General features: G+C 38.1%; 2 protein-coding genes across 2 annotated transcripts; one reads left to right on the forward strand and one right to left on the reverse strand.

Annotated features, from left to right (window-relative positions):
* The first annotated feature begins 3,312 nt into the window (after positions 1–3,312).
* prss23 (serine protease 23) lies at positions 3,313–9,172 on the forward strand. Its single transcript, XM_014991217.2, has 2 exons — positions 3,313–3,589; positions 6,586–9,172. The coding sequence occupies exon 2, from the start codon at positions 6,597–6,599 to the stop codon at positions 7,734–7,736; it is 1,140 nt and encodes a 379-aa protein (XP_014846703.2). The 5' UTR covers positions 3,313–3,589; positions 6,586–6,596; the 3' UTR covers positions 7,737–9,172.
* A 1,234-nt stretch (positions 9,173–10,406) lies between these two features.
* Positions 10,407–17,553, reverse strand: cfl1 (cofilin 1). The gene is given in 4 exon segments (XM_014991219.2): positions 10,407–11,346; positions 12,449–12,525; positions 12,599–12,909; positions 17,404–17,553. Coding segments are annotated over 4 exon segments (636 nt in total). The 5' UTR covers positions 17,539–17,553; the 3' UTR covers positions 10,407–11,233.
* Positions 17,554–18,987: the final 1,434 nt, after the last annotated feature.

An 18,987-nucleotide genomic window follows, 5' to 3' on the forward strand; every position in this document is an offset into this window, starting at 1 on the left:
AAAAAACACTCATTTTGCTCATTTCACAAAATGCTGAATGGCTTTGGTGAGTTTTCTGTGACTCACAGTTAAAACCAAAATAAATCTGCAATTGTAAAGAAAAGAAAATACAATATAATTTTGATTTGAAAGCATGGACCCCATCAAAACCTGGTAAGCTGAGCATGGCGGAGACATGTGCAAGTCAAGTGGCTCTGCTTCGGGTCTCCGCACCACCAGGGGGCCCCCCAAGAGCATCAGGCCAGCATGAGAAAAATAATTGTTGGGGAAATAGAAGATCTCAAACTTGTGAACGTGTTTTCTGTAAATTTAGAATCTAACTGTACATTTAGTATTGGCTATGAATTCAATCTAAATGTTCAATTCATAGCCACAATGTAAGCTAACAGTTAGCATAATAGACACTGGTTAGAATGAACAGTTTAAACCAAGGAAAGTGAAGGTAGGTAAATTTTTATTTCTGAACCGTTTTAAATGGTGAAAATTTACTCTTGAATCAACCCTGCTCTGAGAATAATGTAAGCTAACGGTTAAGCTAACAGCTAAACCATTAGCTTAACCGTTAGCTTTGGATGCATAACATCCTTGCCTTCATCGTGACTGTGAACTCAAATGATATCTCACTCCAGAGATTTCAATATTGTAATTTGGAGAATAAGTATATTAAAGTAACATACTCCATCAGACTGATCTTGAGAGACTTCAGACTTTTAAGAGCTGAACTGGTAAGACAAGCTTGTTTTCTTCTCTATTCATTGCCTTAATGGTGTTATAATTACACCGTATCACATTCCACCACCATGTGATTTGAGATCAGCTTCCTCTCAAACCTTTTGTTTACACTTCCACACCACCAAAGCATACTGGGAGCTCGCTTCTGCTCTTCAGCCAGTGACCCCTGACAAGACTGAGCAGGTAAAGCCTGAACATTTGAATTAAGACTGACAAGCAGAACAAATCGCTTCGGAAATGAAAGAAATATTACCAACAGATGTTTATTTAACAGGTTTAAGACCCTTTTTTTTACGTTCCACAGGTGGCTCTTATGAAAAGTGAACCAAGAATGAACCTTGAAACATGAGTTTGACAAGGAACAACTAAGAACAGCTAATCGACCTGCAGACAGGACACAGGTGGGATGTATGCGCTTTCTACAGGATGACAAACTGAGGGAGATGGACTGCAAAGGCTCTGTCATATATATATATATATATATATATATATATATATATATATATATATATATATATATACACACTCTAAATTTCTTTGTGTAATTTTTTGTAGCTTTGTGTTGTGAAAAAATTTTATTTGGAAAAATAGTTCAACTTTTTAACTTTTTTTATAATTAAAAATATATTTGGAATTTTTTTTTCCTTCCTCTGCCTTAATTTGTTTTTTGTAAAAATGTTTCTTTTATTCATAAAAATACCAGAATGGGCCGTATATTTATATTTCTGTCAGTTTGATTACACCATTTTCACAAATTTAATCAAATATTCTAATTATGCATTTACTATGTACTTGAGTAGAAATACTTTTTTTTCTTTTAGATCTCCTACTTTAGAGATGTTCAATATTTTATATTGTCTTTTTGATGCTATACCAAGTCCAGGCCTAGTGTTGCTGCGACTGATGAAAAGCTTTTTATCATTTAATCAAACTGCTGATCTTTACATGTTTCTGTGGTTTTTCCTTTGAATTAGGGCTGAATTTATATGTTTACAAAACACTTTAATAACACATAAAACAATAGAAAACCAAATCAAAGCTGAATCTTTTTTGAGATAGAGATGAGAATCTATGGAATGCAAGATGGAATCTGTAAAGTATTATCCAATACCGCTACCGATATCGACAATGTCAATATTTTTAGTTGGATCTTCCCACTTTTTTAATTTCTTGAATGACTGTTGTTCACTCCTACTTGAGTAAAAATACATTAAAGTAATTCTCCTCTTACTTGAGCACAGGTTTCACCCAGAGTCCTTTTACTCTGCAGAGGAACGGACCAATCAGACCTCAGGTGACTAAAGGTCAAAGGACGGGGTGAGTGCTGCAGCAGACGTGTCGCAGCACTCCTCTGCCTGCAGGCTGCGATGATCTCTGAGCTGCTACAGTCGGTCTTTAACGTGAATCTATCAAAGCTCCTTGCAGGAGCCATAATTGGAGCGCAGTCGTGCCAGAAACAAGATTTTTCTTGCTTGGGTGTAGCTGTTGGCTACCAAAGCAAATGCCAAAGGCCTGTTATCACAAATACATATAATCTGTTACTGAGGCATGTGAACGTGAAGCTGTCTGTTTCAATGCCTCCCATGTACAAGTTAAGGTACATTTCCACAAATAAAAATGTCAAATCAGCGCTTTGAAGCTTTACAGAGGGAACACAAATGTGATTTAAAAAACTGTGAGTAATTAAGTTCTCTATTTAGATTTTAAGGAATATTTTTGTTTTACAACAAGTTTAATCTGCCTGGCAGGAGTCAGAGTCCAGACAATGAGGCCAATGATTATTGACAAAAGTAAACTGGTCTTCACATGAAGTTTTTCTCTTGAAAAGTAACAACAAAATTTTTTGAAATATATTTTTAGCACTTTTATTCCTTTTAAAAGTGAGTAAAAGGAGTCTTTTGTGAGTTTCTTGGTTGAGTAAGAATTATGTAAAATCTTAATCTGCCTGGAATATTTTGGGGACTTTTAATAAACATTGAAGTTAAAAGTCTTTGACATAATGAAAAGAATGAGCCTAAAATCTAATAGGGCAAAAACAAAAAAATGTGTTGTGAAGCTCATGATTACAACTATTCACCCATTTAAAAGTAAGTTAATGACAAAACTTTAATTTGACATAAATGTACCAGTTTTATGGGTGAAAAAAATTTGTCCCCTTACAGATAATTAAAAATTTAAACTAAATGAGTAAATGCAATTAAAATAGTTTTTAATTATCCAGACTAAACTGAACTTATGTGAAAATATTTGTTAAAAAAACAATGTGATTAATCACTTTTATTTTTGTTTTATGCCATAAATCCCAATAAAATTCACTTAATTTGATTGTATCACAACCAAAAATACTTAAATATCAGGAGCGAATGACAAGACATTTGTGTCGACAATAGAAAAGACAAAAGTCACATTTGGAGTACCACAAGGTCAAATCCTGGGGTCCCACTTATTTATTATCTCGAGTTATCACCATAAATATAAGCTTGGATTAAATATTTGAATAAAGTCTTTTCTTTTCCAGGTAGACACTGACGGGTCAAATGTAGCAGAGGGGCACTAGGACCATGGGGAGGGTCTGGGTCAGAGTAAATCCGCCTGTGTACAGAGCGGATCATGCAGACGCGCATCAGCGACTGAACCGCACAGGCTGCTGAGGAGCTCCGCACATTCACTGCGCACCTGGCGCTTCATTTGCGCAGAATAGAAAAAGAAAGAGAAAGAGAGAGAGTAGGAAGATAAAGGTGGAAGAGGAGAAACTTGCCTACGGATATAATGAGGGAACCTTGGAGAAATTACCCTGATGGAGAGGAAAACCTGACGGGGATGTGAACCGATCCACAGACATCAGTCTAATCAGCAGGTAGGCATCAAAATAAACGATTTACTTAAAAACAGAATCAGCTTTAAGTTTTCTGCTCCAAATCAGTGGTTGGCTGCTTCTTTAAAGATTTAAAAAAGATCATACATGAAAAATACAACAAATTACTGTCGTTTATTTTGCATTCATAGTCAAACTGAGCTTCATATTGCTTTTACATTTTCATCTTTATGTCACAAATTTAACCCCAAACCAATTTCATGTTGTTGTTGTTGTTTTTATTATTTTTTGCATGTTTTATGCAAATATTTTAGTAGTATCAGCATGTGAATATAAAAATCTAAGGAAGACAACTTTTCTGTCAGTTCAAAAGTGAAAGAAATCAGTTTTATACCTGAAAAAAAAAAAGAAAGTCTGCATTTTTCTGCTTGTGTGTGGGAGCTCATAGGTGTGTGGACATGCCCCACCCTGTCTTGTTTCTGGAGTAATGATCTGTGTTGCCGCCCTGCCTCGACTTGCTGCTTTTTACTTTTCTGCACACCTGCTATAGTCATGCCATGCGAGCCCAGGGATCCACAGCGGGGATCGAGTGTCTCCTTTCTCTGTTCATCTGCTCTGAAAGCCTCGCTGTTAATGAATGCCACCCTTTTTACCTGGTCGGCTCTTTATTACAGGCCTTTCTCTGGAATTTGTTCATTGCTTGTTGAGCCAAACAGACATTAAAACGCTTGTTTGCTTCCATCGGGTGAAATCCTATTATCCTGGTAATCTATATTGCGGGGAACAAAAGGGTCATTGTTGTCTCGCCGCTCCAACTTCAGGTCCGGATTGCAATACTGAAATGTGTGAGCTGCACCTTGCAGAAGTTTAGCTATTAAGGCTGGACAATATGCCTGAGTCGAAATCAATAATTTTTTATTCGTTTTTTTGTTTCAAATATCTGAAATATTACCAAACATGATTGGGTTTTTTTAATTATTATTTTAAGCAGTTATGAGGCACAGTGGTGAAACCTGAAACTGCTGCTGCACCTGTTACTCAGCAGGTCGTTGCTAGGTAACCAAAGAATGAGTGAGTTGCTAGGTAACTAAAGAGCGAGTGAGTTAGTTGATGCCACCAACTTTGCTTAGCTGGCTGAAGTCTTTTCTCTGCCGACATCTCCCAGAATGCTGTGCAGTTCTGGGTTGAAGTTCAGTGAATAGATATCTCAAAAGTCTTAACTGCCATCTTGGTAGGCAAATGCAGCACAAAGCATAGATGAACCATGGCTTCGAGATCAACAAAAAGAAAGTTTATTGACACTCTTAACCAATGTGTGACAGAAATATATTTTTGCCGCTGTTGGGACCGACCTGTATGATGCAGAGAATGTGGCTTGTTTATTGTTGTCATAGCTACTTCATAGCAACTGTCATGACAGGTAGTTATGGCAGTTTGTCAGCTACAAAGTTCCTGGTTCCTCACATGAGAACTATGTTCATTATGAATATACACAGTTCTCATGTGACGTCACACTTCCAGGAACTTTGTAGCTGACAGCCATCTTGATAGTGATCTGTAAGGAGTTGCTATGACAACAACAAACAAGCCACAAGCTCAGGACTAGCTCTTGCCTCATTCGTATCTAACTTCTAACAATAAAAGTACATTACAACTATTAAGTCTTAAACTTTATTTTAAATGTTCTTTCTTTTTGCTGGTCTTGAAGCTGCACTTGCCCATCAAGATGGCGGTTCAGTGCTCCAGATAACTTCTTGTTCAGACTTGTGGAAACTATGTATTGAATATTGACTAAACTATGAGATGTAGTATCTATGGATATTGATCATCTATCACAATATGTATTGTTATTGATTTATTATCCAGCCCCAAATTGAACATACAGAAAAAAATTGGTTTAAATTATTCAGATTTTGTAATGTTACAATAAAAAACATCAATTTCTAACATTACAATGCATCAGAGCCTGATTGTGCAATTCTTTGCATAATTACAGTACTATTTTAATTATAACCAAAGTAAAGTGGTCAGAAAACAAAAGCATCACAATCACATTAAATTATTTACAAATTTGTGGTTTTAACTCATAAAACATGGAAAAGGTCAAGGCTTGCGATCACTTTTGCAAGGCCAGATGCACACCTTGTAAATTTCCCTCAAACTCCTAAATGGGTTTTGTTTTCATATTTTTCTTTCCACTCAACTTTTTGTTAATATGGCTAAAAGGAGCAGTATTATGTCAAATAAACTTTGTTGAGGTTTATATCATGCTACAATGTTATTCCTTCATCAAAAACATACCTGGATTGTTGCCTTGATTCTTTTGTACGTATTTGAGAAATCTTTTAATCTCCCTTGGCAACCCTTCAGGAGCGCCTAAACGTTTGCTTTTACCAACTATGGGTCTCACAGAGCTCCCTTCCTCCAAGTTGCACGACTAAGCTCCTTCAGACTAGCGGCAGCAGCAATTAGCAAACACCTGGTGGAACTGTGCATCTGCTGAGCTCATCATATAAGTTACTTGCAGGGTTCCCCCAGTGTATTATAAGCCTGGCGGGCCGCCAGGCTTTACTTGGGCCCCCACCAGGCTTAGCATTGCATGTTTATTTAACTTCTCTTTTTTAAATGTTTGCATTTTTAAGACTTTATAATCAGTATTCATGTATTAATCTTCCAATAACATAATTATCAAGTGATATTTTCAAACTTCCTGTAACATTTTTTAACTCAAAAACACGGCAGGCCGCTGGATAAGTGACTGCCCTAACCTCGGGGCTTAGCATGTTTACTGGGAGAAACCCTGACTTGTTCTTAAAGGGTTAATGGAGAAACGTTGTGATGACGTACTGAAGGTGGAAGGAGCTTCTTAAAGAGACAGCGGTCCAATAAGGTGTTAAATTATGAAGTCAAATTTCTTTTCAGTCATGTTTGGTATATACATATACAACTGTAGTGAATATTAACTTGATTATGATATAAAATGTAATTATGTGTCTGGAAAATACAACTTTAAATGATAATTTTGTGAATATTTTCAGTGTTTTCCACCATGACGCCACGAGAGATCACCATCTCAACTCACCTGCTCCTCCATTACCTCCTCCCCTTCACCCTCTGTCTCCTCCAGCCTCCCCACCACCAACCCGTGCACGTGCCCACCCTGGTCCCGCACGCACCGACACCTCTGACCCGCTCGCGCTTCAGCGCCGAGGCCCAGCTGGACTTCACCACCCGCTGCAACTCCAGCTGCTTCCACCGAACCGAGCAGGAGGAGCAAATGACGGACAAACTGGCCTTCGAGACGCTGTACGCGGACGGTTTCCGCACCCTCACCACGGTGGAGGTGGAGGAGGATGATGGTGATGATGATGCTCTTCATCCGACTCACGCGCCCGCGTGGAGGCGGAGGAGACGATTGAGGCGGAGGATGAAGCGGCAGATCTACGGAGCGGACGGGCGTTTTAACATCCAGGGTGACGACTTCCTGATGGATTATCCCTTCTCCACAGCGGTGCGCATCTCCACCGGATGCACGGGCGTCCTGGTGTCCCAGCAGCACGTCCTCACCGCGGCCCACTGCGTGCACGACGGGAAGGATTACGTTCATGGAGCCCGGAAGTTGAGGGTGGGCTTCCTGATTCCTCCGTCCGTTAATGGCACCAAAGCCGGGTTGATTCCCAACAAGAAGCCCCTGGTCCGCTGGGTTCGGGTGAAGCGCACCCGGGTGCCGAAGGGCTGGATCCAGGGCCCGCAGGAGGTCAGCATGGACTTTGACTACGCCCTTTTGGAGCTGCGGTGGCCTCACCGGCGCCCCTTCATGCGGCTCTCTGTAGCGCCCTCTTCGGACGACCTGGCAGGGAACCGCATCCACTTCTCCGGGTTCGACAGCGACCGTCCGGGGGAGCTGGTGTACCGGTTCTGTCCGGTGGAGGAGGAGTCGAGCGACCTAATCTATCAGCACTGCGACGCGCGGCCCGGGGCCAGCGGCTCCGGGGTGTACGGCCGGGTGTGGGACGTCGGCTTGGAGCGCTGGGAGAGGAAGGTGATTGGGATTTTCTCTGGACACCAGTGGCTGGAGATCGACGGAGAGAACCGGGATTACAACGTGGCTGTCCGCATCACGCCGCTGAAGTTCGCCCAGATCTGCTACTGGGTGCACGGAAACCGACTAGACTGCAGGCAGGACTGAGACAACCGAGGCCGAAGCGAATTAGAAATAATACAGGGTGACCTTTCCTTTTAGCTACAACAGAAAACATCCATGGGGTGATGTTCGCAAAGTTACAGTGAAAATTTAACAGCAATAAATGTTTTATTTAGCATGTTATAAAAGAAAGAAAATGATCTGTTATTCAAAGTCATACGTTCATCATGTCATTAAATCATTTATAATTAAATTATTGAAGCTAAATATTAAGCTTCAAACTAAATATTTAGGTAGCATGCTAACTATGTAGCTAACAAGCTACACATTTAGCTTGATAGCTTAACGTGTAGCCAATACACTACATATTGACTTCAAATTAAATATTTATCTTGTTAACTAAATACTTTCAGGCTAGACATTTAGCCTTCTAACTAAATATTTAGCTTTCTAGCTAAAAATATTTAGATTACCAACTCAATAATTGGCTTAACACTAAATATTTGGCTTGCTAACTAAATATTTAGTTAAGCTAAACACTCAGCTTCAAGCTAAGTATATAGTTAACTAACTAAATATTTAGCTTGCAAACTAAAGTTTTGACTTCCAACTAAATAGCTTGCTAACTAAATGTTTAATTTGATGTAAAATATTTTGTGTGCTAACTAAATATTTAGTTTCAAACCAAGTACTTGAATGAATAAAGATACTTTACTAATCTCAGAGGGAAATTGGCAATTTAGTTTGTAAATTAGCTTGCTGACTAAATACTTAGTATTGAGCTAAGTATTTAGCTTCAAACTAAGTAGTTAGCTAGTAAGCTAAATATTTAGTGTGCTAATATTTAGTTTGAAACTGACATTTATAAATGAATAGTTACGGTGAAAACATGAACTAATTTTTTTTCTCTTAGATTAAATAACCCAGATTATTGCTGTTAATTTTTGACAGTGTAACTTTACAAACACACCTTATAAACATCTGAGTGAAACAGAAATATTTCCATGTAGAGGTCATCAGGGAAAAATCTACATTTGGCTCCATGTTCCATCTCCTGTATTTAATTGGTAACCTCTGCGCCCGTTAAATAAATCTGCCTGTGAGATCACAGCTCTGATTTTTGCCCGCGGTCAGATTCATGTCAATGTTTCCACAATAATAACTGAACCTCCTCAAGAAGAAAAAACACTTTCTCCTGGTGCAGCAGCCGTCCCGCTGTCGATTACTGTAATCTACCGAGGATAAATTATAATCCCCCTTCCTCTTTCATCTGCATCCCGCTTGGTGATTTTGGCAATTCTCCATTTATAACACAGCTCCTCCGCCCTCCTGCACGCATCTGAAAAGTAAATAAACAATAAAGCTGCTTCCTATCATTTCGGCGGACACTTTACACTTCTCATAGTTGACTGAGGACAGAATGTTAATTTTATTTTTTGACGAATGCTTGAGATATTTTAATAAACAGAGTTTTAATTGTTTGTGTGAAGTCCTTTTGGTGTAAAGTGGAGTTCGACTGCCCCCGTGTGGTCATGATAAATACTGCAGCTCTCAACTGTGAATGCGCCTCGTTGATTGTTGCAGATTAAGCGATTAAAAATGCTGCCCTCTAAAGAATTAACACCTTATAAAAACATAATTAACCACTGATGCTTTTCTTGTATGGATGTACAAACATAATTATGAATACCAAGAGATGGAAGGATGAATGTATAAACAGAAGATGATTTATGGCTGACAGAAGGTAAAGCGAATAAGTACAGAAATGACTAATCGTGATGAATTGATTATTGAAATAATTGTCAACTAATTTTTGTAATCAATTGTTAATTGGAGTACAAAAAAGAAAAAATAGACCAAGAATATGTTCAGAACAGTAAGGCAAAACTGCACAAAAAAACAGAGAAATTTACATTAAAGATTCACAAAAAAACCTTTGTAAATATGTTCTACCCAAAACTCCTCAAGTGGCATAGCTTTAGCTTTACCCAGATGAAATTATGCAATAAAAATAATTTAAAATTTACCCTTTTCTATAATTTCATTGATTAGTCCAAAAATACATTTTACATTTAATAAAATTAGTTTATTTGCATCTATTAATGTATTCTATTTTATTTTTTTAATGTAATTTGTATTTTTGAAATGTTTTTCTATTATGATTTTAGTTCAGTAAAAAAAATCTAGAGAATTCAATCCAACTAATCAGAATAAATCAGTACATCAGATGTAGCTCTACAGATGTACAAATATAGAAAAAGATATTTTTAAAAAAGATGAACAAGTAAGGACACCTCAGTTAAAAAATACATTTGAAACTCAGAAATTTCCTTCCCTTTACTATAAATTTCTGAGATTAATTTAAAAAAATTCTGGTTTTTTTTTTGAAGAAACTTTTGATTTTTCAAACTGAAAAATGTCTTCTTTTTCCTATTGTGGTAAAAATGAGTGTGTGAAGTTTAAGACGATGGATGAAAGGGAGGACAAACACTTATGAACTGGATGGACAGACAGAAAAACAAGACGGATGGGACTGAAAACAAATGATAAAATGAAAGATTGATAACCAAACTGCTAGATTAATAAATCGATGGATTTTCCCAAAACACCTAAATACCTTTTGTCACAGTTTCATTGTGCAGCACAAATAGAAAATGTATTTTAAAAAACTGAGTGGCTGATATCCAGTTTAAAAGAACCAGAAAGCAGAAGAAGTCAGTAGTTTAGTGCTTTTATTAGAGATAAGGAGACGATACAAAACATCCACCCTTCGCTTCAGTCTGCTTGTCCTTCATTCACACTTCGCTCCGCGTCAGACCATCAGCAACACCACAAAGCTTTTTAAAACGAGGAAACCTTTTTTTAACAAGTACGAGGAATGTTATGTTCACTACATCGAATGCCGAGTTCTCTGACACAACAGGAAATAAAACGGAATCACTCAAGTTTTCGGGACTGCATGAAAACAAAACCCAAAAAAAGAAAAAAAACCCAAAAACCAAATGGAATGACGAAAACAAAAAAATATTTAACCGTGTTCCCCCAGAGGTTTTCATCCGTCTTGTGCAAACAAGAGTGAATTAGTTCATACTACGTCTAGTGTCCACTACGCTAAACTTAACTAGAAGTTTGGCAAAAAAATAAAAATAAAATGTAGTTGGAATAGCTTTCATGATTTTAAGAACTGTCCCTTTCTCTGAAATATTTCAAGTGGAAAGAACAAAACCCTGTCCTGAAACGTGAATAAGTGCATTTAAATGTCATCGTCTTCATCACCGTCCTTCATCGTTAGTATCTTTAGGTGTGTTTTGTTCATAATCCTTATGTTGCATGAACAGTCTGCCTGATTGTGTGTTTTTTTGTGTGTTTTTCTTTGTCACCCACCCCAGGCCGCCCTCCCTGGGAGTCCCACAAATGACGCTGGTTCTGCTTTTGCCCCGTTTTCTCCAACCCGACTGGAATGAACAACTAAACCCAACAGATGTGTCTGAGAGGCTTCGAGCGAAGCCGCAGGAGGAGGATGAGGAAGAGGAGAGGCGTGTTTATAAAGGAGTTCCTTCCAGGGTGACTATCGCCGAGCCGCCCAGCTTCTCTGCCAGCGTGCGTCGCTCCTTCAGGTCCTCCAAACCGTTCACCTGCCACTCGTGCTTGATGCCTGGAGAAAAATAAAAAACACACTGACCTGTCAAAAACTGGGAAGTTTTCACCTGATTATTCTAACATCTCTGTGATTAAAAAATACATTTATTTATTCCCAAGATAATTAAAAACAAAATGCACCAGTCAATCCTACAGGACATGTTTCAGCCATTTTAAATGAGTTAAAGGAACAAACGCCCACCAAAAAACTTCTGAGTTTTAAAAGCTGAAAATCTTTGAGTTTTGAAACTCAGAAAAAATTTAGAAATTTCCAGAGCAAAGGTGAACATTTTCTAACAAATTTTCAACTTTTTAAACTCACATGTTTTTCCTACAAGTGTGTGAATCCTAAAAACTAAACTGGGTTTTCAACAGTGTATCATTTACACAGAAAAAAGGTTAAAAAGAACAGGAGTAAATTTCCACTAAAACCTTAATTTTTTTTTCAGATTACAGAAATTTTCCAGAAATTCAAAGTTGAAATTTTTCTACTTTTGAAAATCAGAAAATTTACAGGTTTTTTCTAGAAATTTCTGAGATTAATTTCAAAATTCCAGAGTTTTTTTTCTGGTGAATCAGTCTTCTCAGACTGTTTGTCCTACTAAAATGGAGTAAATTTCCACCAAAAACCTCAGAATTTTTTAGATTAATTTCTGAAATGTTCTAGAGAAAAATGTGATCATAAGTCAAAACCAGCGCTTAGTGGTGGCTTCCCAGTCACTTCAGAAGCAAGGATGTTAAAGAGTATTTAAACAAAACACTTTAAACATTTCTAAAAGGTTTCATAGTTTGTCAAATTCTATCAATTTATATTCAAACAAAAATAAAGTGCATAAAGTTCCTGTTTTAGGTTAGCTTAGCTGCCTGGCTTTTTCTTAAATATCAAATAATCATTCAAAATAGTGACAATGAAGTATTACGTATACTTGATACTTTAGTATTACTGCAGTATTACGCAGTAATAAATACATTTTCTTGGCGCTTCTCTAAACACTTTATAGGAATCAAGTAACAGCAAGTACATCAAACAAAATCATAAAAGAAAAATCCAGAAAACCCTGGAAACCATCCGGCAGAAGTCAAACCGGATGAAGTTCCCGCCGCACGCGGCTGCTCACCTTCAAATTTCCTCTTGATGGCGTCTTTGGAGCTGGCGTAGATCATCTTGCTCTTCAGCGGAGCGCTTTCTGGTGCCCTGAGGAAGAGGAGGAAGGTTTAAATCCACCGCCACGATTCTCTGAAAACATTTCAGCAACGACGATCCTCACCAGAAAATGAAGACCAAGTCCTCCTTCTTCGTCTCTTTGGTCTCGTAGGTGGCGTCGTACAGAGCGTAGCGGCAGTCGTTGGGCGGCAGCATCTTCACAAAGTCCTCGTACGGGTCCTTGACGGTGTTGCCGATGTCGCCCAGCAGGATTTCTTTGCCTTCGTCCAGAACGATGTTCTTCAGGTCCTTGCTGAGGCAAAAGAGGATGGCCTTCTTCCTCTTCCTCTTCTCGTCCTCGTTCGCCTGAGCCTTACGGACCTTCATGTCGTTGAAGACGCTGATCACTTCGTCTGTGACTTTCACACCGGAGGCCTGCGTCAACAGAAGACACCTTAACAGGAGCCGATCAATCAACTGATCGCCTGATGGATCAGAAGGATTCCTCTCTTTCTACCAAAAATGATGATAAATGTCTTCAGTCTGGGGCTTTTTGAAGGATAATTGTGTTTACAGAGAATTCATAATACATTTTGTCATTTCTGTTTTTTATTTTTAACATTTAAAATGACTTCCAGTTCCAGGGTTAAATATTCATTTTAATTTGAAGTTTATTCATATTTGAGAATGTGCTCTTGCATTATTATTACTTTAGTTACATGAATACTTGGAAAAAACAATATTATCACTTATTGTAATAACTTCAGGGACAATTTGTCCAGTAAATTTGTTATTGTCTTCTGATTATAAAATATGGAAAATGTTTTCTTAATCACCCATTTACTCTACTATTTATAGTGAAGAACGTCAAGAATTTTGATTTATTATTGTCTCAAGAAATTTAAAATAAGATTTAAAAAAATGGAGAAAATGGTAATAACATTTCCAATAACACTATTTCACAAAACCATCAATATCAGTAAATTCAAAAAATATGATTAAATGCTGCTCTGTTGGAGATAAAGCTGTTGCAATCAAGGAACCCTTAAGCATTTATTTTATTTGTTTTAAACAGAAAATGTGTTTAACTCATTAAAAATGCTCAATTTTATATTTTGTTGAAGAAAACTTGAAACCTGGTGAGTTTAAAGAAACATCCTCTTAATTTATACACAGACATGCTTCTTATGATCCTTGAGATCTTTCTTATAACATTTTAAAAACAGAAACTCTGATGCTGAGTAAAGCGCCCGCTGCAGGTTTACGTTTGCCAGCTGTGACTGAACAGAGACGCCTGAGCCGAGGAACCCGAGAGGACGACATGTGACCGTCACGCGCAGCACGAATCCTCCCAACGGCGGCGACTGATAAGACAGACTGCAGCAGCTAAAGGTGTGGCCGCGACCGGCCGTTAGCTGTTAGCACAGCTGGCGCCAAGATAGACCCGAACCCAAACAGAAAGAGGAGAGACACTCAACATGACTCCACTAAAGTAACAGTAAAAAGTAACTGATCAAATTATCAATCGTTTAATATTTAAAAGTTACATCATCGGATGAAGCAAAATATAGAGTTAAGTGGATATTTTGGTATTTTAGGGATGAAAATGACAATAATTCATATATGTAACAAAAAATAACAAAATCACCCAAAATAAATTTTCCCAAACCTTTCAATAAAAAAAAAGTTTAACAAAAACTGCAGGTGTGTGCCTGATGAATTTTTGGTTAAAACATGTTTGTTTTTCATTCAGTGGGTAGAAAATCCAGAAATTTTACTCAAGAGTAGAAATACTTCATGACAAAATTACTCGTAAAAGTACATTTTTTAAAGAGTTACTCTAATAAATACCAAACTCTGACAGAGACAGACGTAGTGTGGTAAAAGCAACCTAACACAAACGAACAACTTAATCAACAGAAATAATAATAAATAAATAAAAATATTTAATGCGTAATTCTGAGTAAGTTTGTGACTCCCATTCGGCCGGTAGGTATAAAACATTACATAAGCTCCTTTGTGTCATGCATTCCTGCAGTAAAGATGGCCATGTGTGAGAGGCTGCGGTCGGGAATTAAACACCCAAAAAAACAACAACAATAAAGCCTCTGTTTAAAAAAACTGAATCCAAATCAGTCCCAAACGGCCCATAAAGACACTCAGTCAAGTCTCCTGACTCCGTTTAGCCACTTCATGTGGAGAAACCGCCGTCTCAGGCCGAGACGACAAACATATCAGTGGAAAAAACACAGAGAGGAGGAAGTAGGCCAGGAAAGACGGGAGCGGAGCAGACTGCAGCAGGCCTCCGTTTGCTCAGGGTGTTAAAAGCTCGTAGTGGGAATCATTAACCAGCAGACTCATTAATAAGTAAACACTTCCTGAATATTTATGTCATCATCCCAGTGCAGATATCCCCCCATTTCCTGAACTTTTCATTAAAGGGTGAAGAATCCAGCATAATAATCCCACCTTCCTATCAGGCAGTTTAAATATAAAACAGACTTTTTCCACACAAAAATTAGCATTTTTTTTAGCTTCCATATTTTTTTTACTCATCTGCTTTGTTAGACTTAAGAAAATACCCTTTTTAAAAAGTGAACATTAAGTTTCTCTCTGTTCCAAAGAGCTTCACTCTGCTCTCAGCTTATCTAATCTTAACCATTTATTACCCAATTCAAAGTTCAAAATCCAATCGCAGGATGCAAAGCCTTCATGACCTGCTGGAGTTAAAATAAGGCCTTCACGCCTTTAACACCGAACATTTTCATCATTCCTGCTCATCAAACAGAAACAAGTTAGACTGAGTCAGCATTTATAAGCGTCTGCAACAAAAACTCAAAAATATAACATGATTTTTAAGCACTAAAACTGAACTGAAACTAAATAACACACATTACTTAGATTTGCTGATGAAGCTTTTCCAGATGGATACAGATTTCCCGGTTTTTTATTTCATTCTTTTAGGATTGACCTGCCAATTCCCAGTTTGACTGAAAAGGAGAAATGTGTTGTAATTTATATTTTGAAAGTTAATTGCAATGTTATTACAATCAGAGAACCTGGCATGTGATCTGCCAAAATACTTTGCGACAATTTTGACATTTAGAACATTTTCCCTTCATATAATAAAAACAAAACCTTTAAATCTGAGAAATGGTCAAATATGTACATAATTTGCTAGAATTTGAGTTTGCTGTGAGGTCTGACTTGCCAATTTCATTTTTAATTGATTACAATTTGCTTTTCTAAGGACAAGGAAACAAAAATAGAGGATCAGGTGTCGTCGAGAAATTTACAGACCAATTGGCAGGACATAATAGTCATTAAAACCAGCTTGTTGCAACTACGACCAAACCAACCTGTCTAACTCGTTTTTATTTCACAAGAAAATAAGTTCTGCATAGATTCAATAACTGTCCCTGTAATATAGACTTGTGTAATGCTGTGGGTTCTCAGATGGTAACTGGAAACCAAAGATGATGAAACATTTACACGCAAAACCTGATGTGGTAAATTAACCAGTGGGTGACAGAAATGAGTCAATCTTTTGTTTACATTTAGAGTAGCGAGTTGTTGATCATTAGAAGATCAGACCTAAATCTTATAGAAAATAAAAAATAATTCAGGTTTTTCATACTTTGAGTTTGGCAGTAACTAGTTATATTTACTTGAGTGATTTTTTTGGGGGGAAAAAAAAAAAAAAAAAAAAAGTAAGTAATGGAGTATTTTTACTACGTTGTACTGAGTAATTTATTACATAGTATTTCTACCCTGACTTGAGTACAATTTCTGTATACTCTTCCCACCTCTGTAAGGTAAAATGTCAACTCCATACTTTTGATCCCTTTAATGCAGCATGCATTATAAATCCACATCTCTATTTTGGTGAAATAATGTGATGGGCCTTCATGTTACTGGCAGGATGCGCAGCTACAAAACAAGATGCGGCAGTCTGCTTTAGCCTCTGCTAACACTAATGTTACATAACCTAGATTATTTTGGACGTCATTTCAGAAGAAAATAGCAAAAAAAGAAAAGAAAAAAAATGCTCACAGCGAGCAAGAGCATGAAAAAGATGAGAGTGGCGTTATAAAGCAGTGGGAGACAAAATGGTCTTTGCACCAAATTCAGGGTGGGGCCATGAACGCAGCACATGTGAGCGCTAGCTTGCTATATAAGGCAAAACTACCCTGACACACTGTCAAATATCACTTATTTATTCAGCATTGCTAAGGAATACGCCGTACGTTTTATTTAGAAACAAAAGCAGCTCAAATTGGCTTCATCTGCAGCGCTGGGGTGACAGAAACTGAGCGTGAAGAGGCGGAGTAGAGACAAAGAAGGAGAAATCTCAGCTAGCGCCACTCATACCAGTGGCTAGGAATGCTAACGCCACGGCTATATCTAGATGAGGCGCCGCTGCACCTGCCAGCGAGGCGAGTCTGGAGGTGAAATAACAGAAACACGATGCAGTGAAAACATCGGCGCAGTGTCATGGCAACGCCGCGACCGTTATCTCAGACCTTTCCCTGCGAAACACACTAAGACTGCCGAAATGGCGCCAGTTGTTTCAGGACGATTGGTACTTTATCCCCCCCATTATGGCAGAAAGAAAGTATCCTAATGGGGTTATTCGAGGAGGCGGAAAAAAAATTCACTACACATGTGACTGTTAAGAGAAAGCATAACCTGCTCAACCAGCAGGGCAGCATTAGCTTAGCCTCTGGGTTGTTAACTGTCTGCTGCGGCAGCCAACCGGTCAGGAGAGTATGATGCTAAACCAACAAAAACACCAGTAAAGTAAACACAAATTTGACCTGTTAAAATAAGAAAACACCGTGTACTTTCAAAACATCTCTATAATGGGGGACGGGAGCCGCGACGTTATCTAAAACGTGAACCGCAGTAAACAAAAAAAAAAACACCTACCATTGTCAGAGCAGTGAACAGTTCAGCGTCTGAGAGAAATTGAATGGACCGATGACGAAATGACTATATACACTGCGGGAGCGCGCATAAAAGCGCGTTCCCGGCTGTAGCGGCGTGCACGAAGCGTGAGCGCATGTGAACTAACAGGTATAATCCGACTGCTTTGTCTGGAGTTTGATCTTTGATGTTTATTATTATTATGACACACTTATTACAGCTGATTTTTTTTTGGTATTTTCCTGAAATATTTTTATTTGTTTTTGAACGTGCGTTTTTAATTTGAATCTGCATTCCCAATAAATGACTTCCTACGAAAATTAAACTACTAGTTAATTTAGCTTACTGTACTGTTTAAATATCAATCAAATTGTATGCGTGGTACGATTTCATTTGAGATATTTATATCTTTATAAAGTGCCTTGAAATTACAATTGTTGTGAATTGGCGCTATATAAATAAACTGAATTGAAATGAATTAAACATTTCAGTAATAACACTCGACAAAATGTAATGTTTGTTCTGGTTTCTCAATTGGTGACTATGTTGTTTTTATGATTTTTTTTTATTTTTATTTTTGTGTTTTTATGGTGTAAGCACTTTGAGCTGTCTTGCTGCTAAAATGCGCTATACAAATAAACTTAATTGATTGATCGATTGATAATTTTCCCGGGCTAAAATGATAACAAAGCAAATATAACCCATACTACTTAAACAAGTAAGAAGTAAATTATTTTAGTAAATGTAAAAATGTCAATTTTTGTATTAAACAACGTATTATTATTATTATTATTATTATTGGTAGTAGTAGTAGTAGTAGTAAGCATGTACTCCCCAGTTGTTTTTTTTACTTATTTGCTTTTTCTTTACGTTTTACTCGCTACAAAATCTTACTAAGTATTATGTGTGTAACTGTTAGTTTAATCAACATTATAAGTGAATACGTGCAATTAATTATCTCATTAATGGCGAGAGGGCCGGGCAACGGCGCCGAACACCATGTAAGGAAACAAGGGACACGAAATTTGCTGCACGAGATTTTTGTGGAGCATCGAACAGCGGAGGGAGAGTCAGAGTCAGCAGCAGCAGCAGCAGCAGGAGGAGGAAGCCGACCTCTCTGCTGTCATTATAGCCAGTCGGAGCTAGAAAGCAGTTAGCATGTTAGCAGTGGGAGGAAATCCTCCGCCGCCCCTCCCCTCTCCTCCCCTTAGCGCGGTTTTCGTTGAACTCACTTCCAAATATGGAAATCGAACGATGAGCGGCGGTCGGGTGCACGCGCCTCGCTCACAGCGCAGAGAGGGGGGGCCGGGCAAAGGCGCCGGACACCATATAAGGAAACAAGGGACACGAAATTTGCCAAGTACACTTCGCTGCAGCAAACAGAAAGGGGCGGGGACGGACCACTGTCAGCCTCATACCTTATTTGGAAATGGGACCATTGCAATCCGGTCTTAAGGGGGCGCTAGTGGCGCTATTTCCTGTACCAGCCGCGTTATTGTAATAATAATAATGCATTGTATTTGACAGCGCCTTTCAAAACACCCAAGGACAATTTGCAACATCATAAACACAAATAAAACAGTAAAG

This window comes from Poecilia mexicana, unplaced genomic scaffold (assembly GCF_051168715.1).
Source record: "Poecilia mexicana isolate PSO_F unplaced genomic scaffold, ASM5116871v1 scaffold_10, whole genome shotgun sequence".
Lineage (NCBI taxonomy): Eukaryota > Metazoa > Chordata > Actinopteri > Cyprinodontiformes > Poeciliidae > Poecilia > Poecilia mexicana.